Source organism: Platalea leucorodia (genome assembly GCF_965183815.1).
Source record: "Platalea leucorodia genome assembly, chromosome: 22".
NCBI classification, from domain to species: domain Eukaryota; kingdom Metazoa; phylum Chordata; class Aves; order Pelecaniformes; family Threskiornithidae; genus Platalea; species Platalea leucorodia.
Window position 1 is genome coordinate 6,874,742 of NC_138844.1, and position 26,098 is coordinate 6,900,839.

The following is a 26,098-nucleotide window of genomic DNA, read 5'->3' on the forward strand; positions in this document are numbered from 1 at the left end:
AGCAAGGAAACCCTTATGTCGGGCCAGCTGGAGCGAGAAGGCAGCGAGGCTGAGGCGCGGGAGGCCGGAGCACCCGGCCGGGCCACGGCACCGGGCGCAGGGCTGGGCCGAGCCACTCGGCCCGGACCCCGCGCTGCAGGGACCGGCGGGCCGGGACCGGGCCGGGCGGGCGGCGCGGGGGGAGCCCCGGGGGCCGCCCCCTCCAGCCCGGGGGTTGGGGGACGCCGCCCGCGCCAGCGGCCCCGGGCTCCCCGGACCGTACCTGTGGCCGCCGCCGCCGCTCCCCGCGGCCGCCTCACGGAGACGAGGACCGGGCCCCGCCGGCGAGGGCAGGCCGCGCCCTCGCGCCTCGGCCACGCTGCCAATGACGTCGCTGCCGGCGTCACCGATGGCGTCAGGGTGACGTCACCAGCCCCTGCGAAGGAGAGGACACGGCGCAGGCTCGCTGGGGCCGGGCGCCGGCTGACAGAGCAGGCCCCGCCCCGCCCCGCCCCGCCCCGTGCCGTCACTTCCGGTGCGGGCCCGGTCGAGGCGCGCCGTCGCTAGGAGACGTGACACCGCCCCGCGCGCGCGGTGACGTCAGGGACGGGAGCCGCCGCGGATCAGCTGACGGCGGCCGCTGCGGGTCCGGTCTGCGCGGGGGCTGCGGCAGGTAACGTAACACACATAGCATAGCATAGCATAGCGTGGCATAGCGTGACGTCACGTGGCGGGGATGGGGCCCGCCGGGGCCGCCGCTCTCCCGCCTGGCAGCTGGCGCCGGGGCCGTGGGGGGGCGGCGGCGGCGGGGAGGCCCCGGCGGCGGGGAGGCCCCGGCGGCGGCCCGGTCCCGCGCCCCGTTCTCACGGCCCGTTCTTCTCCTCAGAGACCGCGGCGCGGGCGGCGCCGCCATGGGGGAGCTGTTCCGCAGCGAGGAGATGACCCTGGCCCAGCTCTTCCTCCAGTCCGAGGCCGCGTACTGCTGTGTCAGCGAGCTGGGCGAGCTGGGGAAGGTCCAGTTCCGCGACGTGAGTGCCCGCCGCCCCCTCCGGCAGCGCCCCGGGGCCCCGGGGCGGCGGCGGCTGCTGCCGGCGGCACCCCCGGGCCCGGGCCCGCCGCGGCGGCCGCCGCCAGCAGAAGGCGAGGGGGGGCCCGCGGACCCCCGCCCCTCGCTGCCGGGGGGGCTCGGGCCCCGCTGGCCTCGGCCGCGGCTGTGCGGGGGGGGTCGCTGAGGAAAGGCCTCTCTCTCTCCGCAGCTGAACCCCGACGTGAACGTGTTCCAGCGTAAATTCGTGAATGAGGTCAGGAGGTGTGAAGAAATGGACCGAAAGCTAAGTGCGTGTCTCTGGGTTTGCCGTGGCTCTAACCCCGTAGCTTTTACAGGAGAAAATCACCGCAGGCTGCACCTGCGAGGCAGCGTTAGAGAGCAGAGTGCCGGCCGGAGAGGTGAAGGCTGCCTGTCTTCTCTGTATCGGCTGCTCTGGCTGCCTCCAGGGATTCGCTTCCTGCGTGAAAGATGGCTTTAACTGAATAAGAGGATCTTGGAACAGGAGGCGAAGGAATTCGCAGCTGCTAATGGGGCTGGGTGGAGGTTGTGGTGACAGTTTGACATTGAAGGATCTTTTTAGTTAACATTAACGGTGTTGTCTCTCCAGGGTTTGTCGAGAAGGAGATTAAAAAAGCAAACATTCCTATCATGGACACTGGTGAGAACCCGGAGGTGCCTTTCCCACGTGACATGATTGACTTGGAGGTAATGATGTGTGTTGAGACTCAAGTGGTGTTTGACTCTAGAGGGAAACAGGGGAAATTATCTCCATTGGTAGATACCCGTTGAATTTAGTGGCAAAGGTGCGTTAACCGTAGTCCCCGGCTGTCACTTGAAATGCGAGCTCTGCTGGCTCACGTCAGGTCGATTCTGATTCACAAGCGTTGTTTTGCTTGTGCATTTATCCGAATACACTTAGAAGTGAAAGTACTTAACAGAAAGGCCACCCATTTGAATGAGTGAAAAACTGTTGGAACTGCATGGTTTACGGCAGGTCTGTTATAAAGTCCCTGGGGGTTTTCGAGGAACACTGTATAAATCCAGTCTGTAAAAGATTGGCTGAGTATGAAAAGTTTCAAATTGCCCAAAGAGAATGTCACACATCTGGATCTGTGTGCCATAGCAGACTGGAGACACATCTGTAATTGTATGCAAATCGCGTGGGAGCATAAAGCATCTTGCCTGCTTTCTTGTTTTAATAGACTTAACAGCACTCCCTTAAGTCCTTTTTCTTTCTTCTTCTTTTCCCATCTTGCAGGCAAACTTTGAGAAAATTGAAAATGAGCTTAAAGAAATCAACACAAACCAGGAAGCTCTGAAGAGAAACTTCTTGGAGCTGACGGAATTAAAATTTATACTGCGTAAAACTCAGCAATTTTTTGATGAGGTCAGAATACCAGGGGCGGGTTAACACTTGGGCAGCTGTTTCTTCTCCCACAAGTTATCATTTTTATTCTCAAATATATTTTTAGTTGCTGTTTTGGACAGTGGGGTCATTTTTATGCTTTGTTTAAGAAAGCTTCTTGAATTACTTTCCATTTTTCATGCAGTATGCATAGCTACCCATCACTTACGATGTTTTTTGGTTGTTTTTTTTTTAGTTAAGCAATGGTTTGTCTAAAAATTGTGTAAAATAATTAAGATGCTGGTAGTTTTTAAAGCACATCAGCAGACCAAAAACACGGTGCTACAGTGAGCACTTCCTTCAGTGGGTAAGAGTTTCTTTGGTACATAGGCAGATAAAGAGTCATGCCTCGCTTGCACCGAGGAATTACAATCAAGCTGAATTTCTCTTCAGCCTTTGAAATGTTATATGGAGATTACTCATTAAGGTCATAATACAAGGTCCACTGAAGTAATAGATTATTTATTTAATTAATTGATTGAGCCTTTGATCAAACCCTAAGGTTTTCAGAGATAAGTTCTGGAGCAAAGCTGCCATTTAAAATCTTCAGCATTTTGTCAAATACCAGCTAGGCCAGAAACTGGCAGCTCTTTCACTGGAGCTGCGAAGAGCTTCTCTGACATCAGTCATGATGCAGATGTAAAGCCTGCGTGGGAGAAGACGTAATCCTTCGTTGTAAGGGTTGAGTATCTCAAAGTCTAGGGAGTTTTCTCAAAGAGCCCCTGTATGTTTTTTAGAACGGTAAGGACACGCTGAGTCCGTGCCCTGTTTCCTCTAATCCAAGGATTTGATCAAAGAGTTCTTAACGGATATGGCTTCTGGCCTTTACGAAGGCTGGGATCAAGTAGAGCTGGGCTGCTGCAAACTTCAGACCCTTTATCTAACGGTTTGGGTTTGGTTTTTTGGCACAGGATCTTCCTGTGCCAACACAAGTCTTAGTCGCTGCTGACAGATACTGCCGCTAGCCTGATCGGTTGGTTGGTTGTGGGGTTGGTTTCAGTGCAAAAAACCTCGTCTTTGAGTGTTGAATGTTCACATACGGGTTGCTGGGTCTCCTTGGAGCAACAGCGTTAACCTGATAATCTGTGACTTAGCTGCATTAAGGTGCCACTGCCTGCCCCTTCTAACTGAGGACTGAGTAAAACCAAGTGCAACTAGTGCTGTGTGCTTTTTTATTAATTACTGTCCTCTCTGGTGAGAGCTGCCTGCTGCTTTTCTTCAAGTACAGTATGATCATGCTAAATTTAAAGACCAAAATAAATTTTCTACTGAAACAGTCTACGTCAGCTCACCCACAAAAGGGAACTTATGTCAGACTTAAAAGAGCTGGCCACAGAAAGTTTAGATACGTTCCTGCTCCTGTTTGATAACTGTTTTCTGTAATAATAAAACAAAATACAACAAGTTAAACGGACCACTATTTGTAAAAACAAACTGAACACCTGGTGTGTGAAGTTCAGTAAAACATAACTGTTGAAAATGTAAAACTGTTTCAATTTGCGCTGTAAACAGCAAACAGCAAACAGCTGTGCGTGCGAGGTCCTGGCGAGACCAGGACTTTGGAGCCTGTGCAGCCTGCTTATTATCCAGGGCAGCGAGCGCTTCATTTCTTCATGCTCTCATTTGCACAGTGCCTTCAACACTTGAAGACTTCAGTAACTTATAATTAAGATTGTGTTATTCATAGTACTAAGTTGCACAAGAAATGGCTTACTACCCAAAGTACTTCATGCTGGGCGTTTGCTCTGCTCGCTGGAGGTTGTGCACGGGGGGAGGGAGGACGGCAAAATTTTTTCGCTTGTTCTTCATGCGACCGTTCTAGTCAAAGTAGCCATTTCTTGTTTCAACATACCATGTTGACGATTATGCTCCTTTTCTCAGTCTTCTTGTCTTTGCTTATGAAGAACAGTATGAGCTGGAGAGATTTCTCTGAAAGTTTTGCCTAGAGTGTGAGCGTAAAAGAAGACTGGAAAAGTAATGGTTAATGGCATGCAGTCCCCTTTCTCTCTTTCCCCTAACTCTTTTCGCCATCTGCTTTTTTCTGTTTGTTTTGCATCTGTCATTTCTGTCTGGGCTCTGGATTAACACGTTAGATGGTGAAATGGATCCTTTTTAGTTCTTGTGAAAATTGATTTTTGTTTTGTTCGTGAACTGGAAGGGGCTTGAATTGTATGGCGTTGTGTGTAGTGATCCAGAGCCGTTACAGAGCAGAACTCTAATCAAGAGTAGGGAAAATGAACCTTTTTTTCGGGCCTTGAGATTAAAGGTGCTGATCTGGGTGAACAATAAGCGATTTAAAAATGTTTAATAATGAAAGATCTGCATTCTGATTACTGACGTGCAAATGCTTGGGTTTTTCCAATCCTGAACGATCTGATGTAGTAAAAAATACTTCACAATAACTTGGATATTTCACTCACTGCTGGTGAAAACTCTTATTCAAAGTAAATTTCCTAGAGTCTTGGGTTTTTGCATTGTAGCTGCATAGCTCTCTCATTTCCGCGTAGTCTCTCAGGTTTTTTATTTCTGTTCGAGCTTATAACGCTGCTTGAGGTACCTTCCAGAGCCAGAGCTGACGTTGCTATGCCGTTTCCTTTCTAGAAGGGGTGTCATCATCAAAGTAGTTGCGAGATTAATTTAAAGAACACAGGGTTTTGTTATGCAAATAATCCTTGTGCAAGAAAGTTCTTGTTTAGTAAAACTGGTCTAATCCAAATTTATTCTAAGATGCTTTGTTTTGTAATTTCAGCCCCTCTAAGCAGGACTTGTCTTTGTTTTGTACAGCGTCCTGAATAAAGGACGCATAGCCCAAAAGGGTCAGAGGTAATATTAGACATTTATGAGAACTACTCTCTCAAGTGAGGCGGATCCAAAGTTTTCACGTGTGCTAGCCTTCTTTTTTTATTTTTCATATGCTAAAATGTGGGGCACCTCACAAAAATTATCACAGAGACTATCCTGATTACCAATAAATACAATACAAGCCTCTTAAAATTGTAACTTTATCTTATTGTTTTTCAACATCCTGAAATCTCGATATCAAATGATCACTGGTATGTTTGGTCTGTGTGTTTTGTTTTGGGGTACCAAACTTTCTTATTTTGGTTGTGTACTCTATGAAGCAAAATTTACATTCAGTTTTTGATGTTGCAACAAGTTGCCTTAAAGTTGAAAGGATCAGAAATTCTTCATCTTGGCTTTCCAAACTAAATTAAGGGCTCCCTTACTTTTGTAACATCCGTAAGCTAAAGCAAGTGTGTGTCCAAGCAATTGAGCCGCATTTGATGTCAGCCTTGCAAAAACTTTTCTTGTATATGGTAAATACTTCTATTTGACGTGCAAGTGAGACGTTGTAGAGTTTTTCACTAAAATTATGACGCAACTATTGCACAAATAAAGAAACTATGACTGAGTCATTAAACTTGCTATATACTTTTGCAAGGCTGCGCTGTATGTGTGCATGCGTTTTACATGTTTAGGGTCCAACTCTACCTTCAAGTGTCTTTTGGCAAGCGCCCTGGACGCTGTGTGGGGCGACCTCCCGTCTACCACGGGGGGTAGAGTTTGGCCTCCGTGCTAAGGAGCTGTAATTTTGGTCATTTCATTATATAAGCTGCAGAGGTGGAAATAACTGTGGCGCGGGGCTGAAGGAAGGATTTGAGCATCCTTCCTGACTTGAAGTGCTGACACTTACAAGCTGTGTTCCCAAGAACTTTAGCCTGCAAACTAGCTGCGGTGAGGGACAGTGTAAATCCGCGTCCTGTTTTAATGCCTGGCTAGGCAAAAAATGAGTGGCATTGTCAGACCGCCCTAAGCAATGCATCTCATGAGTCTGGCAATAATAAATATAGTGAATAAGGATAAATATCTTGAATAATTAATAGATTTAATCAGTAAGCGTGGTTTTAAGCTGGAAATATTGTGTGTGGAGGGAGAACTTTGTAAAGCCAGTAAAGAAAATTACGATCCAGTACTTCCAGGTTTTGTAACTGATTCTGACCCTGTATCTACGCCGATGTGGCAAGTAACGTGGAATCACTCAAACTATCGTCACGTAATTCCAGAACGACTGCGGCGTTGCCTTTGCTTTGGAGTACGGCAGGAGGCTGACGGGTATAGGATACGCAGGTCTTGCATAACCGGTTGTAGGGTTCCAACCTGGTGACGCTGCAAGCTGCCCCGAGGTCAGGTAAGCTGGCTGTGGCAGACTTACCTGAGCGTCTTTCTTCCTGTTGCGCAGCACAAGACTCCCAGGCTACTTTACATGCAAGTACGATTTCCCAGGCACCTCTTGGAACCACCTTTTGCATCTTTAATATGCAGAAAATGCACAAGTAGCGCAAGAGGCAATCAGCATCTCCCTTCACATTCTTCTCCATTTAAGATCTAGGGAAAGATGAGAGTAAAGTGTGTCACTGTTTTGTGCCATTAAAAAATGCTTCTTGGGAACATCACTTGTATTTAAAACTTGATAAATTTTTTCAATTCTGCCTCTCTTCAGACTTATATGTCCCACACCCCTTTGTTCTGTTGCAGCAATCTTCAGACCGTTCTTGTATGGAAGCTTTGCTGAGCCATTCCACTTTTCCTCTTGTTTTTCTCCTTCCTTGTGTGATTCTTGCTGTCTTCTCTATCATCTAGTTCCTCTTTCCGCTGTCTTATGTTTGTTCTTTCTTTTTCTTTTTTATTCTTTTTTTGTCTCCCCGAACTATCTCCTGGTTCCTCGTTCCCTGCATGCCACTAACTAGTTTCATTAGATATTAATTGATTTGTGAATTCAGGCTGAATTGCATCATCAGCAGATGGCGGATCCAGACCTGTTGGAGGAATCCTCTTCACTCCTGGAACCAAGCGAGATGGGAAGAGGTGCCCCGCTACGACTCGGGTAATGGCAATTTGTGCTTTCTTGTATCCGGCTTTAGGATTGCTGACTTACGTTCAGCCTGTGGAATCAGGAGCGATTCCAGTGGAACTTTCCAGACTGGCCCATCAAGCAGATGAAGGCTGGTCTAAAACTAGCTGTTGGTCTCTGTTCTTGTCCTATGTACATTAACTTCCCAGTTCATATTTGTGCTTCACACATTTCTCTCTGCACAAAAAATTCTACTGGTTTGTTCCTTGATAAATCTGTTCTGGTTGCTTTTTCAGACATTCTGAGCTCTCGCAGTTCTGTTGAAACTAGTAACTACTGTGGGCACGTAATACTCTGAAAAATCTGTATCGTTCTCTGTGCTCTTTATTAGCTGCTTCCAGGCTGTCTTCGTACGTGTGTGATTCTTATCTGGATGCAGGGGTTTGAGCCAGTGACGTCTGCTGAAGCGCATGCCTAGAACATAGTCAGTGGTAGCCGTGACTGCTATAATCCCTGCAATGTAATGTACCAGGAACCTATTGAAATGAAGACTAGCAGGCATAGAAACTGTATGTCTAAATGCATTTGTTTCTCCTTTAACCAGTGATTTTTTTTAATAGATGATTTCGTTCCGTTAAAAGGCATAGCCTGTGCTGTAGTGCAGTTGGTTTTGTTGTGTTTTCATCTCTGTGTTTAGAGGACCTTCCATTTTGCTTGAAGAACTAATTTCAAAACAAGATTTTGTAGTTTTCGATCTGATGCTGAACTCCAGCTGCCATCAGTGGTTTGGGTGTTAGGCTCTGTATTCTTTTAGGTGCAGAACTTAGATTTATGTTGTCCCCTTTGCAGGTTTGTGGCTGGTGTGATCAACCGTGAGCGAATCCCCATGTTTGAGCGCATGCTGTGGCGAGTGTGCCGAGGGAACGTATTCCTGCGTCAAGCAGAAATTGAAAACCCCCTGGAGGATCCCGTAACGGTAAAAGGAACTATTGTTTACGGGAGCGAAAGTCTCAGATGTGTAAAAGGATTTGTTTGTAGATCTAAGCCTCTATCCCTCAATGAGCTCCACGCAGGCAAACGTTTGTGTTGTGTCCCTTCGCAGTACCTACTTGCAGCCTCTGAGGCCTTAGTGACAAACGTTTTCCTGTTTTATTAAAACAAAAATAGCAGAATGGATGGTGAGTGCTGTTGAAAGGGGAAAAACAACTCAAAACTTGGACTGCAGCAGGGCATAGTTGCTTGTCTGGCACAAACTACAAGCGCAACTCCTGTTTGCAGCTCTGAATAAGAGGTAATCCTCCTTGAAAGAGGCTGCTTTGGACATTAGCAGTGTGACATCTGTAGCTCATTGAACTTGGACCTTTCGTTTTTCTTAATTTGCTAAGCAGTAATTTAAACATCCACCTGAGAATTGTTGGCTTTATTACAAATATGAATAGTAAATGTCGTGATTGGGCCTGTTTCTACATTCGGTGTCCTCTTTGCTGAAATCAACGGACAATGCCCAAACTTCGGGAACTCTTGCTGTTAACCAGTAGAAAGAAAGGCTGTATCTAGGCTGCCCTGGAACAAAGACAGAAGAGTTGAAACTCAGTAACTGCCTCTTTTGTTTCTCGTGTAAGGCTGGCTTGTTCTCTTGTCCCACCAACTGCTGGTAGTTGACCCGTTGAATTATCTGTCTGCTAGGAGAGACTTTGTTCTTATTGTGCAACACTTCCTTAAATCGAGGTTACACCTAATGTAATTATTCTTGAAACATTATGTTAAAATTTCCTAAGTAAGGTAGAACAATAACTTGTCAACAAATGCAGGAAAGGGGACCTGGCTACCAACATGAAAACAGCTGTACAAAGAATGTGCCGTTGGCTTCCCTGGAGAGTCACAGTTGTTAAACTCTGCTTCGTCTTATTTCCATTCACTCTTTAGCTTTTTGCTTGATTCTGTAGGTGAGCTGACTGCAGTAAGTGCTGATAAATATTTCATCGCAGCTCTCTTCTTTTGGAGATCTTCCCAGGTTTTCCTGTTTATTGTATTACATAGACTAGATAATAGATAATCTAGAACATTTTGCTTCAGTAAACACAAGTACAGTAGAGGCATTCTACACTGAGGCTAAGAAAATTGCTTTCCCTGTGACTGTTCCGGTGTTGTTAAGGTATGTTTTTGACTCGCTGTGCAGATATGAGCCCTATATGTGCAGATTCAGAGGAAGGAGAAGTAGGACTCTGTTGTAATTTGCTATAATGCTCATTTCTGTAAATAGCTGAGCTCTTACAGTGCACTCTTTCTTCTGTTCTAGGGGGATTATGTGCACAAGTCTGTGTTTATCATCTTTTTCCAAGGTGACCAGCTGAAGAACAGAGTCAAGAAGATATGTGAAGGGTATGAAAGTCTTACAGCTGGGCAGCTCTCTCAAATATGTGAAACACATTGACATAAGTTAATATCAATACTTTTCAACTCCTTATTTCACAATGACTGTAGGACTGCATATTTTGACAGCAAATAAAAGGTAGCATAAGTAGCTGAAACATATTTTACAGTCAAACTAGCCACTCCCCAAGCCTGTAATGCTCAAAGTAGGTGACTGCTTTGCTAGAGAATGCCTAAAACCAAGGGAGTTCAAGTGCTGAACTCTCGGACGGACCTAGGGGGATGTCAGCGGGCGATATTCTCGCAGGGGAGACCAACAGTGACTGCTTCTAGCAGCAGCTGCATTGGCGTGATAGCAGCACCCTGAACTGGGATGGCTAATCACCTTCGTGACAGTGCCTTTGAGCCACTGTCAGTACAGGGAACGGAGGATTTTCTCCCACTTCCATTTTCTTAAGCATTCAACTTCTGTTTTGGCCTAAAGCAAGCTTCTGTTCCCATTTGATTTAAAGACTGAAACTCTGCTTGGCAGTCTTTGCTGATCAGAAACTTCTCTTAAGGTGCTTCTTGCTTTACTTCTGTGTTCAGCCATCTGTTTCCCTGACTGGTTTATCTTCTTCCCATCTTTGTTACTAAGGTGGCTTGCATGTCTTTCAGATTCCGTGCCTCCCTCTACCCATGCCCAGAAACACCGCAGGAGCGGAAGGAAATGGCTTCTGGTGTCAATACCAGAATTGATGATCTTCAGATGGTAAAATAACTGGGGTCAATGCCCTTTTTTCCTTGATAATATAGTTGAAAAGATGTTTGGATCCTGTCAAAACAGGAGAATTTGTGGCCCTATTAGATGGCCATATTTTCAGCTCCAGATAGCTTGAGACCAGCAGCTCAGCAGGGCAAGAAAGATGTTTGGAGACTCTGCTCAGTTGTTTTCTTTGTCAGGGTTTAGGATGGTGGGGTGATTTGATCTTTCTGGAGGGCTAAGCAGTTAATTATATACATGTATGTACAGCATCAACAGAGAACTGCATGCCAGGGAGCAGAGAGGAATATGCATGTGTAAGGAGATACTGTGTTTTCCAACTCTGAAAGCATGCTTGTATAATTGCCTGCTTCGTCTGCAACAACTTTGAAAACATTTAAACTTATTTCCAAGTTGAGAAAACAATGCTAACTTTAACTTAGCTATTCTTTTTTCTGCCTATCTTCATATTTTCATGTTGTGCTGTCCTGAAGAGCTTCTGCTTTACAACTAATCTCTTGTGCAGCAGCCTGAGCGTTGGTAAAAAGTAATCAGCACACAAATCTACTGGGTGCCAGCTCTGAAATATTTGATGCTCGCTTCAAGGAAGAAAGGCAGTATGTTATAATGCAGAAAAATTTAAGGGATTTGAGACAAAAAAATAAGAAAAGGTTCAGAAACCAAAAGGAAAAATGGTTGAATTTGGACTCCTTATTTGATACAGAAACTGTCTCAAGCTGGGAGTAATGTAGCTGTTTAGCAATTGCTGTTTAGCAATTTTTAAAGTCGACAAGAGCTCAGAAGCAATTTAACTCGTAGGATTCAAAGCTGCATGTGCCCTGTGTCCTTGCTTTCCCTTGAGTCTAAGACTTTCCAGTCTGGAAATCTGACTTGGCATGAGTCAGATATGTTCCAGTTGGAAAACACCCTCAGTAGAAAACACTTTCTCCTTTTCCCTTCAGTAAAAAAGTCTTTCATTGTAATCTTTGTGTGTTGTCCTAAGGCAACGTAAACCTCACTTGTAGAACTCTTCTCTGCTCTTGTAACCTGGGCGGAGGAAAAAATGTTCTCTGTGATCTCTGAACAGTTCATTGTTTGAAACATCCACTAACCTTGGAGTTGGAGGAGGGAAGTAGTCAAAAAGTAGCCCTGGAAAGAAGCCTTAAAACCTTTTAGCGGAACTAATCAATATGGAGACTAAAGCGTATATTGCAGGCATGTGGCGGTCTTGTGCATGGGATGGGGGAGAGGGCTCATCCATCCATCCTCTGGTGGGTGAGCCTTGTCTCGTTGGTCAGCCCAGTTTGGCTGTGCACTTCTGTATGCTTTGAGTTTTGCTCAGTGATTTTTGCCTCATCTTTATCCTACTTTTCTATGAAAGGTGCTGAACCAAACAGAGGATCATCGCCAAAGGGTTTTGCAGGCAGCCGCTAAAAATATCCGTGTCTGGTTCATCAAAGTACGCAAGATGAAGGCCATCTACCATACCCTGAATCTGTGCAATATCGATGTGACGCAGAAGTGCTTGATTGCTGAAGTCTGGTGTCCTGTTGCTGACCTCGATTCTATCCAGTTTGCTCTCAGGAGAGGCACTGTGAGTAACTGCGGTGCTGCTCCTGCCTGCTGCTGTTCAAGCAGACCAGCAACTGTCAGCAAACACAGCATGGATTAATTGATTTTTCTGAACTGTGATCTCTGAAAACCATCCCTTTGGGCTGTTTGAATGAGTCCTCACAGAGGACAGTTTATTTAACATGCAGGAATCACGGCTTATAGATAAATTTTGTAACAGCTATGTTGTGTAAAGCTTTAAGTTCAGGAAAATGCTGTAGTGGTAAGGCATTTTCCTGTGTTTGAGTCCTTTGGTACATTTAGTTGACCTGGCTGTGCTTTGTAGTCCTGCTGTTTGGATACAGTGGAACTTACTGAAAGGAGCTCTCCAGGGCATTGGCAAGCTCGCCCTCTGCTCAGATAGACAGATAATAGAGCTGGGTGGCTTGAAGGCCTTTCATTTGCTGTTTTAAAAAACGAAACTAACTCTTGCATGAGTTTTCTTGTCTGTCCTAATCAGATAATGTTCATCCTTAGTACAAGTGCTTCTCCTCCTGCTATGCAAAGTGGAGAGCAGTGGAAACTTGGCAGCCTTCCTCAAGTATACTTGCACTCGAGCAGGTTGATTTCTCATCCTGCAAGCAGACTACAAAAATGCAAGCTTGTAGTTTTCCAAATGCGAACGAGAAAGTAGTGTTGTACTCTGTCCTCCAGTGCTCCGAGGGTGGGTTTTCTAACCTTCCTTTTTTTTTTTTCCCCCAAACAGGAGCACAGCGGATCCACTGTCCCATCTATTTTAAACAGGATGCAAACCAATCAGACCCCACCAACATACAACAAAACTAACAAGTTTACTTCTGGCTTTCAAAACATTGTTGATGCGTACGGCATTGGAACATATCGGGAAATAAATCCAGGTAAATTCATACTTCTAAAAGTCCAAGACAACCCTCTCCATCTTTAAGTCATGGTGTTTCTCTGTAGTGTCTGCCCTGTGTGAACAGAGTACTTAACACCTTTCAGAAGCAGAGGAGAAGCTTGGGAACTGTATTGCTAAATTGCATAAATTGTACTGTAGTAAATCTGGGCTTACTCAAATGCAGTGCACTAGGAGTGTCATCTTTTCTCCTACAGCACCATATACGATCATTACCTTCCCGTTTCTGTTTGCTGTGATGTTTGGAGATTTTGGCCATGGAATCCTGATGACTCTGATTGCTGTCTGGATGGTGGTTAGGGAAAGTCGTATTCTGTCACAGAAGAGTGACAATGAGGTAAGGTGTCAGCGCATGCTGAGCTTTGCGTTTAAAACAAAGAGTTGCAGCTTGGTTTACTCACACCCTTCCCCCCTTGGGTTGAGAATGCCCATTTCTCCTTGCATCTGAAATTTGTGAAGCGCACAGACAGAGCGAGAAGCTTGTAGACCACAGACTGAGTAGCATCATTTTGTAATCGTAGTGAGTTCCTTTGGTTTTCCTTTCAGATGTTTATAGGAAATTATTCCTTTCAGTTGTTTGAAGGAAATTGTTTATCAAGTGTTGTAGATAAGCTGTTGCAAACAAATCGCCCAAAACTTGGTTGGGTCGTAAAGGGGTTCAGTCACTGCAAAACTCCTAATTTCTGTACGTGTATATCATATCTCCAGGATTCTTCCTATGTGCTGATCTAGGTGGGTTTTGCTTGCTCAGGGCTTCAGTTGACGGGAGGTCAACCAGAGTTAAGATACATGGACAGAGCATGGAGAAAGCTGAGCAGGGTCTGCACTGCCTAGTTCCGAGCTAATGCTGCAGCTGGGGGCTGGCATCAGTGCGTGCAGTGCAGTTTATCCTCTCCGGCTAATCCCCGGCTCTCTGTGGGCAGGCACGCTGCCGGTTTAGCTTCTGCGTGCAGATTCTGTTCTGCAGTGCTGCCTCTTGCACCCTTAATCCCTGCCGTGGGCAAAGAGAGACTTTGGGCTTTTAGTCCGTATGGCCGCTATTGTTTGTTGTGCAACTGACTGATCTTACTGTTTCGTCTTTATGAGAGACCTTCCTTGTTCTCATGGACTTTGTTTCTTTTTGGTTTGTTTTGGTTTTTATCCTAGATGTTCAACATGGTTTTTAGTGGTCGATACATCATTCTGCTGATGGGACTGTTCTCCACTTACACAGGCCTCATCTACAATGACTGCTTCTCCAAGTCTCTTAATATGTTTGGCTCATCATGGAGCGTCCGGCCGATGTTCTCAAAAGGCAATTGGTCGTGAGTAAATAGTTGGTAACTAGATAAAGAGTGACAGTGAGACACAGGTGACTTATCTTGCCCCGTTGTCCTTCCAGCTCAGGAAAACAAAAACTTCTGAACTCAGGCTCAAGTAGAATTGGAAGAGGGGGGTAAATGTGATATCTATCAAGTTTCAAACCAGCTTTTTTTTTTCCAGACAACTTGTAAAGATGCAGTTTAGCGCCTTTCTCCTCATAGACATAGCGAGATTCTTGTCCTCTGCATCTTTCTTCCTTGTGACACTGAGTAACAGGTCAAGAGACAGGTTTATTATTTGTTCGGAAAATCTCTAGGACCCCCCAGGAACCTGAAAGTTCTCTCAATTTGAGATATTCCTTGCCTTCACAAGGGAAGAATGTTGTTAGTTTTTGCAGAAAGAGGACGGTGTTGCTTGTGTTAATGCTTGTATAATCTACTTATACCCAAACAGAGATGCCTTGCTTGAGAATACTCCTCTGCTTCAGCTGAACCCTGCTATTCCAGGGGTGTTCGGCGGACCCTACCCCTTCGGCATTGACCCGGTAAGAGCTTTTCCTTCCTTTGCTGTGCTTTAAGAACATCTTCTGTGTCAACAGAAAGAAAAGTGCCTGTCCAGCTCACTGTGAAAGATGTGCACACCCTTAGCAAACTCTTCATCGCTGTTGGAAATGCTCCTGAATGATAAAATTAGTTCAGTTCCTATTGAGACGCTAGATTCAGGGTAGAGAGACTTGTTCTCGGGTCCGCTAAAGGCTGCTTCCTCACCCTTTCTAACCTGCAGCATTTTCATCAAATCTGGTTAGACTTGCCAATCACTTTATGAAGTTACTTTTTTACCTTGGGGAAAGTTATTAATCTCCTTTTTCAGTCAGTCTGGGAAATGTAAGTTTCCAAGTCATCCTGTCACTTTGTAGCTGCCTACATCCACAACACTGCTCCCCACACCCCTGAGGATATTTGATGCGAAACTTGCCTGTTCCACTTAAAGAGGAAGTGCAGAAGATCAGAACTATGTGTAGTAGTTCATTTAAATGGATAATCATATTTTTTTCTGTCAAGGGTACAGCCCCCTTTTTCCTGCAACTTTTGCCTACCATAAAAACCAGCAAGGTTTGATTCCTGCTCTGATGGTGGGATCGATTGCTGTAAGACAGCGTTCCTAGCAGGAAAGGTTGTCTGCTCGTTTCCCCAAAAGATAGCTGTGTGACAAGAAGATCTTTAAAAAAACCCGACTCTTACAGCCTAATACTTCCTGGATGGTTCATACTGCTTTGCTTAACGTGAACATTTTCTTTCCTCTTTCCTCTCTTTTTCTTTTACTCGGTGCTTGGCTGACTCGCTGTTGTTTTTCACAGATTTGGAATATTGCCAGCAATAAGCTGGCCTTCCTCAATTCGTTTAAGATGAAAATGTCTGTGATTCTTGGCATTATCCACATGCTCTTTGGTGTCACCTTGAGTCTTCTCAACCATATGTAAGTGCTTTGCTCTGCTTTTCTCATGGCGGGGGGAACTTCTTTGGGTGTAACGTGTGTATCAGTGTAAGATGCAGGAGCCTGTCAAGACTCTCACTTCTGACTGAAGGGTGCAGTACAGTTGTTTCTGTCCGCGTATGCGGAACCGTGCATGGCGAGGCGTTACTGTGTTTAAGTGCCAGCTGTTGTTGAAATGCTGAGCCCCTGCACTTTTGTTCCAAAGATGCCCTTCATGTTCTCATTAAAAGTTTCTGCCCTACCCGCTAACCAAATGTAATTTTACGCTCTCCTTTTTTTTTTTTCTGTAGCTATTTTAAGAAGCCACTGAACATATACCTTGGATTTATTCCAGAAATTATTTTCATGTCATCGCTGTTTGGATACCTTGTAATTCTCATTTTCTACAAATGGACAGCCTACGATGCTCACACGTCAAAGGATGCGCCAAGCCTTTTAATACATTTTATCAACATGTTTCTGTTCTCCTATAGTGATACCAGTAATAAGATGCTTTATAAAGGGCAGGTACGTGCTCTTGCCAGAAAAGGATCAGAGATGCTTCATGATATTAGTGTCTTTCATTGACCTTATAAAAATTGTGAAATCAAGCGTGAAGCTATTTTTCTCTGTGATAGAGGAAATGTGGCGTAATTTCCAAAGCCTGACACTATGTAATGTTGAAGAAGGAAGGAATAATCCCTATACCGGGAATTTATATCAGGCTGAATCGAAGTCAGCTGTGGCTCCAGAACATTTGGATCCAGACTAATAGCGGAAAGTGATAAGGAATATTGTCCTGCATCTGCAGTGTCGTGCCTCTAAGCTTAGCTAAGACACTAACGCCATTTCATCCCAGCACTATCAGACATCTGCCGACTGGCATTCCCTGCAGGATCTTTTGCATTTTTCCTCAATCTAAACCAGTATCAGCATTACGTGCTGCGTACAGTCAGATGGGGCAGCTGCAAGCGGGCATTAAGTACAGCACATCTTGCTGTTCCAGGGAGAGAGAGAGAGAACGAAGCGTCCACGTACTCTGGGAATTCAGTCGTTCGGTGTTGCGTGAGACCTCTTGCTAGGTTTTGTGCCTGTTTGAGCATGGACTGCCACCGAATCGTCTGACGCTTGTTTCTTTTTACAGCAAGGGCTCCAGTGTTTCCTTGTGGTGGTGGCGTTACTGTGTGTGCCATGGATGCTGGTAGCGAAACCCCTGGTCCTTCGCCATCAGTATTTGAGGAGAAAGCACTTGGTGGGTGACTACCTCTTATATCTTCAATGTGAAAACTAATTGCGGTTGAAAAGCTATGTTCTCCGTTTTGATCTTGGATAGGCAGGTTCACGCTGCATTGTGACCTGGAAAACATTTTTGCGTATTCCTAGGCATAAAGGCAGGTGGGTTTTACTGGAGACAAAGTATTGCCTGCCTGCTTCTCAGATCGGATCCAGCATCTAATCTGCTTTTAACAACCCTGTATATTGGTAATGAAAAAAACAATGTATCTGGCTTGGGCTTTGTCGGCTGCTTTAGGAACCCTGTTTTGCTAGCTGCTGGCTGCACTTCTGTGCCTTTGCTAGGCTGACAATGTAAAAGCTGAGATGTAAGCTTAATTGGCTGGCAGACTTATCGGCCATCTTTGTTAAAGCAGTTTGGATGGTAAAAAAATAGCAATTAAAAGGAAAAAAAAATAGACTTATGCAGTCATTTTGTGAGAGGTTGTCTTCTGGGGTAGTCTCTAGGTTTCCAGCTGTACTGTGAGAGGTAGTCTTCTGGGGTACTCTCTAGGTTTCCAACTGTACTGTAAAGTATCTGTATATAAAATGCAGGAACTTGGCACACGTGCACTGAGGATACTTGAAAATTCTCCCTGCATGTATGGCAGACAGCTTTTAGGATGTTAAGTGAGTCAAAGATCAGTTCAGTTAAAGACACTCCCTCTCCCTTCTCTGACCATCTTTCATCCTCCCATGTCCCCTCCATTCGTCTCCCTTTCTCTTTTTGTGTTCCTCCTCCTCCCTTTCTTTTCTTCCATTCACCATCAGGAAGGGCAACCCGCGGAGGCCCAAGTCAGCACAGTCCCGAACGAGCAGGCACTAGAGGCAGCAGCGGCTGCAACAGTGAGTGGATTTAAAGATCACCCGATGGATTTAAAGATGGGAGCTGGCTTTCTATCTAATTATCAAGAGAGCATGGAATGTATCTGAATTTCATAAGGGAATGACAACTGCACCTTTAGGGTGAAAAACACTTTCTCTTGGAAAGAGCAAAGTTCAGCAAAATTGATACATTCTGGAAGAACTACCAGGCTGAAGGATAATAGTTATGTGTGCCCAGAATGCAGAGACACTTCTTTGCAGGAGTGCTGCTGAAATCAAAACCTGCAGAGCAGCACAAGAATACCTTGCTACCACATCCCCCCAGGTTAAGTTCCCCTTTTTTCCTTTTCTTGCTTATTTGTTTAAGATAGGTTAGGATTCTTCTCAGTGAAGCATTTCTGTTTGCATTATGTGTTCCCAAACATCATGTTTATGTGATGGCCTCCCGACAACTTCATAGCAGTAATTACTGGGTTTTTGACACCTGGGCCCTTGTAGACACTTGGACTTGAAACTAGTATAAAATGGTTGTGCACAAATAAGCCTTAGTAGTGCTTTTTTCTACCTACTTGTGTCTAACCTCTTGACAGCCCTTTGCTGCTGAAGCTTCTGGCAGAGTTTAGACTGCAGTTTAGGCTGCAGCAGCTCCCAGAACTTTGTCCCTTTCCCAGTGCTGCATATTTCAACTTGGTTTTAGTTGTGAATGCTGCCTAGTAGGAAGCTTAAATCTCACAAGCTACGTGAAGCACATTGTGCGTTTCCACGTGTCGAAGGCACTTTGAGGCACTTCTTAGCTGTTGGCCAGCGTTTCTATCATGACATTTTAAATAGCCTCACGGAAATGTCAGAAGTTAAAATGGATCTTTTGTGCATAATCCATCCAGCGTATTAAGGGCATCTCAGTGCAAGAAGATGGGAGGGAAGGTCTTTGTATGAGGTGTGGTTAGAAATAAAAAGTAAACAGTTAGAGCTTTTGGAGCCATGTTTAGATTGGATAGTTTACAGAGAATGGATACAAATCGAGTGCAAGGGAAAAGCTGCAAAAGTGCAAATCCACGCAGGCTAGAAATACAGAATACTGATACTAGTCATCAGTAAGTTGTAATGTTTCAAAGATGCTGAAAATCCTAATAAAAGCATTGTCTTATTAAATATTTTTTTCTTTTTATTTCTATTTTCAAAGCATAAATGTCTACCTAATTTGTTTTTAGAAACCTGACAAAATCTTTAATTCGCATCTGGCATTTTGGGCAAATTTATAGTTCGGCCTAAAACAAAAGCAGGCTTCTAAGAACAAATCAGTTAAAAGGCCACGGAGCAGCCGTTCCGCCGGTATGCCGGGGTGATGCGCTGTGGACGCGGACGGGTCACGGGATGTCCTCGGTTTGCAGAGTCGTCCCGAAACTTCTGCAGTCTTAATGTGTCGAGTTGGCCCGTTCGCAGTCCGCGTCACAGATGACGCCGGTACAGTGCTGGAGCTGAACGCAGGGCTTTTCTTGCCGTTTGTGGCATTTCAGTTTGCCTCTCTAGGTGGGTCAGACTCACAGGCCTTAAGTTATAGTCCCTCAGATCAGTCATGAGCATTTTCTGTCTTTGGAGCATCTGGAAGGAGATAGAAATCCTGCTGTACAGTGCTCAGCGCTGCTGGCTGAACAGACATCCAAAGAAAGCGACGTGCAAGTTACGCCTTCGTTGTCCAACATGCACTTAGGATGCATAAAAGCTCTGATTGAGGGCACTGTCGGGTGATCGACAGGTTTGTGCATCCTTTCCTGGTGGCAGGGATGGTATGGAGGAGGAAGCCTGCCATAGATCCGGTGTTAGCTGGGCGACGATCACAGTTGTCAAGTGAGAGGAACTCCTGACTCTCTCGAAGTTTCAAGGCAGTTTGTAGGTTATTCTCTTCTGTTTGCGTGCAGTGGAGTTAGGGCTGAGGGTCAGCCGCTGAGCGTCGGTGCGAATGCCTATAAAAGGGACCGTTTGCACAACGTAGAATTGCCAAGTAAGGGAAAGTCTGATTTCCCACGCGCGGTGTTGGTACGCCTGAGGCTGGTGGGGAGCAGGCGTGCGCGTGTGTGTGTCAGGCCGTTCTGCTTTGAGCTGCCCCTCTGTGACTGGTTTCGCTTACGCCGGCAGCGGTGGTTGAGTGCTTGTCCAACAGCTGCTGGGCCAGATGTTGGCCTGTCGCGCGTCAGTGCCAGCAGATGTCCTCTTGAGAGACGTGCCTTTATTCTACTGAGGGTTGCAATTGCTGTGTAGAAGTGTGTTGATTATTCATTCAGACAGACATTTTTTTCCCCAGCCCTAGGAGGAAGCAGCACCTTTTCCATCCAAGCTGGGACATAGAATTGTACAGCTGGCTTAACCTGGGCCTTAATATTTGGTTTTCTTCTGTGAGCTGCTGCTGCACGTGGAGTCATAAGAAATGTGTGCTCTTGCAGTGAAACGCAAACAACACTTTGCTCTTTCTCTTTCTGCATCTGTTAGGGCACGCACAACTTCGGTGGGATCCGGGTGGGCAATGGACCGACGGAGGAGGATGCCGAGATCATCCAACACGACCAGCTCTCCACCCACTCCGAGGAGGGGGAAGAGGTGAGCACCTGCCCATCCTCGCTCTCAGGGCAACGCACGTGGTAGCAGAACCTGCGAGCGTTTTGACTGTATTTCTTGATTTCTGAGGTGTTTAAATAGCAACGTTTTCAGTGAAGTGTTTTCATGGCAGTTTTCATACAGACTATCTCTTGGTCGTTCCCAGGACTCCAGAAAAAGCAGTTTAATTTGCATATAAAGGGAAATGTGGCTCTGTTTGTCCCCATTAAAAAGAACCATCATCTTACGGGCTACACAGTCCTCCCAGGTGGCAAATGCAGCTTATGCTCTGGCTGACGTGCGGTGCATTTGTGCTGCCGCCTTCTCCAGTGTCAGCCCAAATCCAAGGGCTGTATTTCTGCAGCAGTGAAATCTTGCTTATATATTCATTTTGACCATTGCGGGTAATATTAATTGCTTTGCCTTACCTCTGGTAGAGAAGAAAAAGGAGTCAATCTCACGTAGTTTGGGAGTATTCTGATGCCTCTTAGCAATTCTCCAGCGGTATCTTGCCTCAGTAGTGCATGTGATGTTACTGTGTCATGTTTAGGAGGGAATTATTGAATGTGTTTATGATTAATGTTGTGATTGAGACACCGCACTAAATGTAAACTTATGTTTTCAAGCCTACAGAGGATGAGGTGGTAAGACTACAGCCAGCTTTGCGTTCATGTGTATCTGGACCATTTCCCATTGGCGTAAAACACACGCTGAATTAAACATGTTATGTCACGACGTCTTGTTTTCCAAAAGATCTAGCTATTTACTTGTTACAGGCCATTTTTAGTTCTTCATACATACATGCCCATTAACAGACCTTTAATTATTTCATCTATACAGCTTGTTTGTCTTACCCGTCTGCAGATCTTTCTTAGTTTACCTGGAAAGCTGTCAAGCTGGAAACCCGAAACTGAAACGTTTTTGCTTTTAAACTTCCGAGGAAGTCTCATTTGCCTTATGTTGTGTCTTTGGTAATTCTGCACTGCAACAAACTGTTTAAAGTTTGTTTTTGTTTTTTTTTTCCCAAACTATCTGCCATTTTAAGGATGATACTGGTTGTTGCCAGTCAGCAAATACAGCAAACCCAGTCCGGTTTCATACAGTTCAACAACTTAACTAACCAGTATCTTTCTGTAAAAGAGACGCTCCGTTCCGTGAAACTGCTCATTCATAAACACTTGTTACAAGTATGAGTATTAAAGAAATGTTTTTTTAGGAATACTCATGCAGGATTGATTGTAGGTTTCAGTGCTATCAGGTAACCAACTTTATTACAAAAAATACAAATGCAATGAAATTAGAGTAGCTTCACAGCAGCGATGCTGTTGTAAATTGTGCTGAAAGTGGTTTTGCTTGGAGATCCGTTATGCATGGGTCCGTCTAGACTTGAGGGGGGCACGGAAGCTGTGCTGGTGAACCTGTTAATTCTGTGTATCGCTAAACCTGGGTAAAAGGTGTAAAACTACAGCTACTGTGCCGTGGCAATCCTGCTGATTGTCCCGCTCCCTGGCATAGTGGTAACTCTCTCCAGCAGTTGCACGCGGCTGTAAATTGTCATTGTTTGAATATTTATCACGTTCCATTTACTGCACGCTGACTTGCCATGTCTGCTGGGAGGTGGTACTGTTCACTGGGGCGGGCTTTATTAAAGAACTTCGCAGTTCACATTCTGTGGGGAAAGAATTAGGCTTTTGACATCTAATTTAACTTAATTGTTTGAAATATTTATTGCCCTGGATGTACTAGGGGAGAAATAAGAGTATAAATAGCTTTCTGTGCATGCTTAGAGCGTTAGTCATTTGATGTATTTAAAACATTGTGTTCACTTAACTTGAATATGAGCAGTTTCTGAAGCATGGAGTAAATCCAAAATGTAGGGAATGCTTTCCTAAGCTGCAAAATAAGAAACTGTCCTACATGGCAGACTTCCTTATAAGTTCTTCTTTTATTATTTCAAAAAATTACCAAGACACAGAGACTTTGCCAATGAATGGTACACAGATGTGACTTTTGTGCATCATTTTTGCTTTCAAAAAGGGCAAGTTTGCATCTTGCAAAATGTTCTTGTTGATCCTGTAGCAAAGGTACATACGCAGTATCGACTTGGAATGCTGTCTCCTTTTTCACAGAGGTACATACAATTTACCAGGGAATTCATATGAATACCATGCTGTTGCTGAACAGTCTTCTCCTGGCAAAGTCCATGGCTGAATTTGAAATATCTTACTTTCATACGATAGAATGTGAAAACAATAATATTCAAGCTGCAGCAGTGAACTGTCATTCTGCAAAACATAGCACGACAAGAGAATTCATTTTTCATTCATAAAACTGACATGCTAAACCAGGAGAAGACAGTATCAGCGTCTAACTTCAAACACGATGTCCTTGGTAATAGCACCAGGTAGCGTGCTCGTTTTCCCCCGTCAGCCCACCCTTGCTGCTTGCGAGGCTCGCAGCTCTCTCTAATTTTCTGTGTTCTCTTTGCAGTTTGACTTTGGCGATACTGTGGTGTACCAGGCTATCCACACCATCGAATATTGCCTGGGGTGCATTTCGAACACTGCCTCCTACTTGAGGCTCTGGGCTCTCAGCTTAGCCCATGCACGTGAGTATTCCTTATGGAATGGAGGTGTGGATCCGTGTGTCTGATCGCCCTGGGCAGGCGGTCGGTGAAAGGCAGGAATGCAAGTAGCCTCCCTGGGGCTCCACTGCCAAGCACTGCTGGAGAAGGACAGAGCTGTGTGTGCATTAGCTGGGACTAATTAAGCCTAAACACCCGTGTCTACTTGCATAGCGCTCTGCTAAAAGCTGTCTGGCTCTAGAAGGGAGGGATGGAGTTGGAAGCACTGAATAAAGCGAAGAGCTGCTGAGCAAGGACTCTGCCCTGCACTGTGACACTTGGAGGCAATGTCCTGGCCTGCTGGGCTGCAAAAGCTGTTGTCCCTCTTAAGTTTCCCACCTCATTGTAGTGGGAGTTTGCTTGACTTTAGTTTTTGCTTTATAAGTAAACTGTAACAACCTTCCATTCTTGCTGAATGTTGTGAAATGAGTCCTCTTCTCCCCTTTCTCCTGGCAGAGCTCTCGGAGGTGCTCTGGACCATGGTGATCCACATTGGCCTCAGCGTGAGGAGTCTGGGTGGAGGCTTTGGCCTCTTCTTCATATTTGCTGCTTTCGCTACCCTGACAGTAGCAATTCTCCTGGTCATGGAGGGGCTGTCTGCTTTTCTCCATGCTCTTCGCTTGCACTGGTGAGTTATTGGAACATGCAGAAACTTCAAAGCTCTTCATAGCAAGAAAATTATGTCAGTGTGATCAGACTATACAATGCCATCTTCTAGAAAATTGTATTGCCCCTTGCACAGGAAAGCTAAGGCTATAAAATCAGGGTAGTGGATAATACTGAGCCAAGATCAGCAATGTTCAGAAGTGCTGGAGTACCACAAATCTACCCAAGCATCTAAATGTCCTACAGCATCTGTGCTCTGACAGCAGAAAGTCTTTAAAAGGGTCAGAGATTCCGGTCTTGTTTCTAGTGATACACCACTCTCTCCTGATTGTATGCATAAATGTTGCTTAGAAATTGTGAAGAGTAACAGATCTCTGCTTAAAAATAAGTTAGACTAAAGCTTTGTGAGCAGTGGGATGGGAAGGCTGTGCTAGACAGATGAGCGTGCTTGGGGCTTTCAGTGGGACTTTGTTCTGTCCTTTGGTCTGTTGCCTGGTTCTAATGTTTGTTTTCCTTAGTGTGCAGCAGATCCTGGCTGCAGTTTCCTTCACTTGCTCGTCTTTGTAAGACCTTGCACTGAACAGGGGCAGCTTTGCCTGCCTGCCCTTCCGCGTGCTGTGGAATAGCAGCCATTTCTTGCTGGTCTTGCCTATCGGCTGATGCCTTTGTAGCCCCTTTCCTGTGATTCCTAAGCTTCTGCATATGCAGCCAGCGGTAAACAAGAAGAAATTACTCACTGGAGTGCTCATCGCTCTCTCTGCACCCAAGTATGGAAAGTGTTCAAGAGCTTTCTCTAATCCCTATTTAAGAGCGCTCATTGTTCCACTTCAGATTCTCTGGGTAGCGCACTGGTGGGATCAAAGCAGCAGCGTGGGAACGGGTTTTGCTCGCCTAGGGTTCTCTTCAGCCTGAAGTGTAGGCGAGTGTGTCTGTACCTCTCCTCTGGACAGCTCTGGTTGCTGCCATCTCCTAAGGTAGTTTCTTTCCTGGTAGGTCAGGAGAAGAAAGTCAAGCCCCATGAAGTTCACAAGGAATATTCTGCCTTGCTTAAATGGGAGGAAAAGGTTGTGAGTACTTTTTAAAAGCAGTTCTGTAAGTGAAAAAGGAAGCCAGTGCCTTAAAAAAAAAAAAAAAAAAAAAATCAAATCAGCCTTTCTGCACTTTTCCCCTGCTTCTGGGGAAGGAAAACTTTGTCCTTTTGCCCTCTCTGTTGGCGGCCTGCGGGGTGCAGACTGGAGTGTCCCAGAGCGCCTGGGTCTTTGTAGCTCGAGTGAGTCGAGCTTCGCCCAGGGATTCAGAGGTGTAGCCATCTTGTGCCGAGGGAGCCTGCGGGGGAGCCGCTGCTGAAAATGGCTGCTGAATGGTGCTTCTGTTTTTCCTGGCATCCAGCCTAGAAATCTTCATACCAGTCACTCGAGAGCTTCTTGCTGACTGGCCGGTGTTTCCTCATCCTCACCCTGCTGTCACTGTACTGCGCCATTGCATCAGTGTGAAAGAAGGAGCTCGGCAAACCCTGCCCGGGATTATTGCTAGCAGCCCAAGAAGAGCAGAGAGCAGGCAGTACTCTGGCTCCGTATGCGGTGTTTCTGATCTGCAGTTGCTTGCGAATTAGTGGATTTTCAAAGTCTTGCTGCTCTGGACTGCAGTGCTGCGTGGTACATTTCTGAACAATAGCAGGTGAACAGTTCTGCACAGCTTTTCTTCTTGGCAGGCTCTGTGTTTTCTTTTTTGCCCAAAGGGATGGGCTAAGATGATAAAGCATGTTTTCCTGGAGATACCTGTCTTTTGTTAATAACCACAAACTGCACTTAGGGATACCGCTCACAGAGCACCTGGAACAAGCGTGAGCTGGAGGCTGCAGTTCAGCCAAGAGGTGGCTTTTCACGTTGCCAGGCTGTCTCTAAAGGGTGATTAAAAATTGTCTGGAAACGTGTCAAGGGAAGACGCATGTCACTGAAATGGCAAGCAAACAGAGAAACCCCGCTGAGCAATAGCAGTAAGCCCAGGGATCGCTGGTGCCATGCAGACCAGTGCGGGGCACTTGCTGGGGAGCTGTGGAACTGAAACTCTTAATGAAGTCCTATTTTCCCTAAACATATGTTTCAAAGTCGCAAAACTTTAATTTGCATTCTCTAAGAGAAAATCTGCTCAAGCTTAGGGCCTGAAAAGCAAGTTTAAGGTGATGTTTCAGACTGCAGATAATCTGCTGAGATTATTTTGGGTTTGTTGGATTTTCGTTATCGCGGTCGAGAGGGAGGCACCTGCAGTTGTTCAAAAGCACATAGTGTTAACATTCCTTTTTGCTTCTGAACGCGAAATCAGGATGTTTCCAATGGTAGGCGTGCCCTTTTTAGAAGGAGGGATGGGGGGTCAAATACAGCTGTCCTGGGAGGAGCAGATCGGATTTTCTGGCTGCGGGAGAAGAGTCACCTATCAGGAATTCTGAAGGTGTGGGTGGTTCAGCCTTCCTGGAAAGGAGGAGGAATTTAGCATGTGCCTTCCTGGTGGGAGAAAACGC

At 45.5% G+C, this 26,098-nt stretch overlaps 1 protein-coding gene across 8 annotated transcripts in view; it reads left to right on the top strand.

Moving 5' to 3' along the window:
* Window positions 1-544: 544 nt before the first annotated feature.
* ATP6V0A1 (ATPase H+ transporting V0 subunit a1) overlaps window positions 545-26,098 on the top strand; it is a 30,285-nt gene continuing 4,731 nt past the window's right edge. For 2 of the 8 annotated variants that reach the window (XR_014230409.1, XM_082332091.1), the window contains exons 1-20: window positions 545-652; window positions 866-1,007; window positions 1,236-1,314; window positions 1,635-1,732; window positions 2,286-2,414; window positions 7,214-7,317; window positions 8,134-8,260; window positions 9,584-9,666; window positions 10,315-10,408; window positions 11,781-11,993; window positions 12,717-12,867; window positions 13,085-13,224; window positions 14,034-14,191; window positions 14,643-14,733; window positions 15,547-15,665; window positions 15,974-16,190; window positions 16,807-16,914; window positions 20,247-20,354; window positions 22,842-22,959; window positions 23,431-23,602. Coding sequence is in view for 3 of the 8 variants with exons in the window: in XM_082332091.1 (XP_082188217.1) it covers window positions 891-1,007; window positions 1,236-1,314; window positions 1,635-1,732; window positions 2,286-2,414; window positions 7,214-7,317; window positions 8,134-8,260; window positions 9,584-9,666; window positions 10,315-10,408; window positions 11,781-11,993; window positions 12,717-12,867; window positions 13,085-13,224; window positions 14,034-14,191; window positions 14,643-14,733; window positions 15,547-15,665; window positions 15,974-16,190; window positions 16,807-16,914; window positions 20,247-20,354; window positions 22,842-22,959; window positions 23,431-23,602 (2,426 nt within the window). In the remaining 5 variants the exon portion in view is untranslated. Of the gene's footprint in view, window positions 653-865; window positions 1,008-1,235; window positions 1,315-1,634; window positions 1,733-2,285; window positions 2,415-7,213; window positions 7,318-8,133; window positions 8,261-9,583; window positions 9,667-10,314; window positions 10,409-11,780; window positions 11,994-12,716; window positions 12,868-13,084; window positions 13,225-14,033; window positions 14,192-14,642; window positions 14,734-15,546; window positions 15,666-15,973; window positions 16,191-16,806; window positions 16,915-20,246; window positions 20,355-22,480; window positions 22,756-22,841; window positions 22,960-23,430; window positions 23,603-24,573; window positions 24,946-24,969; window positions 25,258-26,098 lie in introns of those variants that run through there. The other 6 variants (XR_014230407.1, XR_014230408.1, XM_082332093.1 and 3 more) reach the window with 6 other exon arrangements.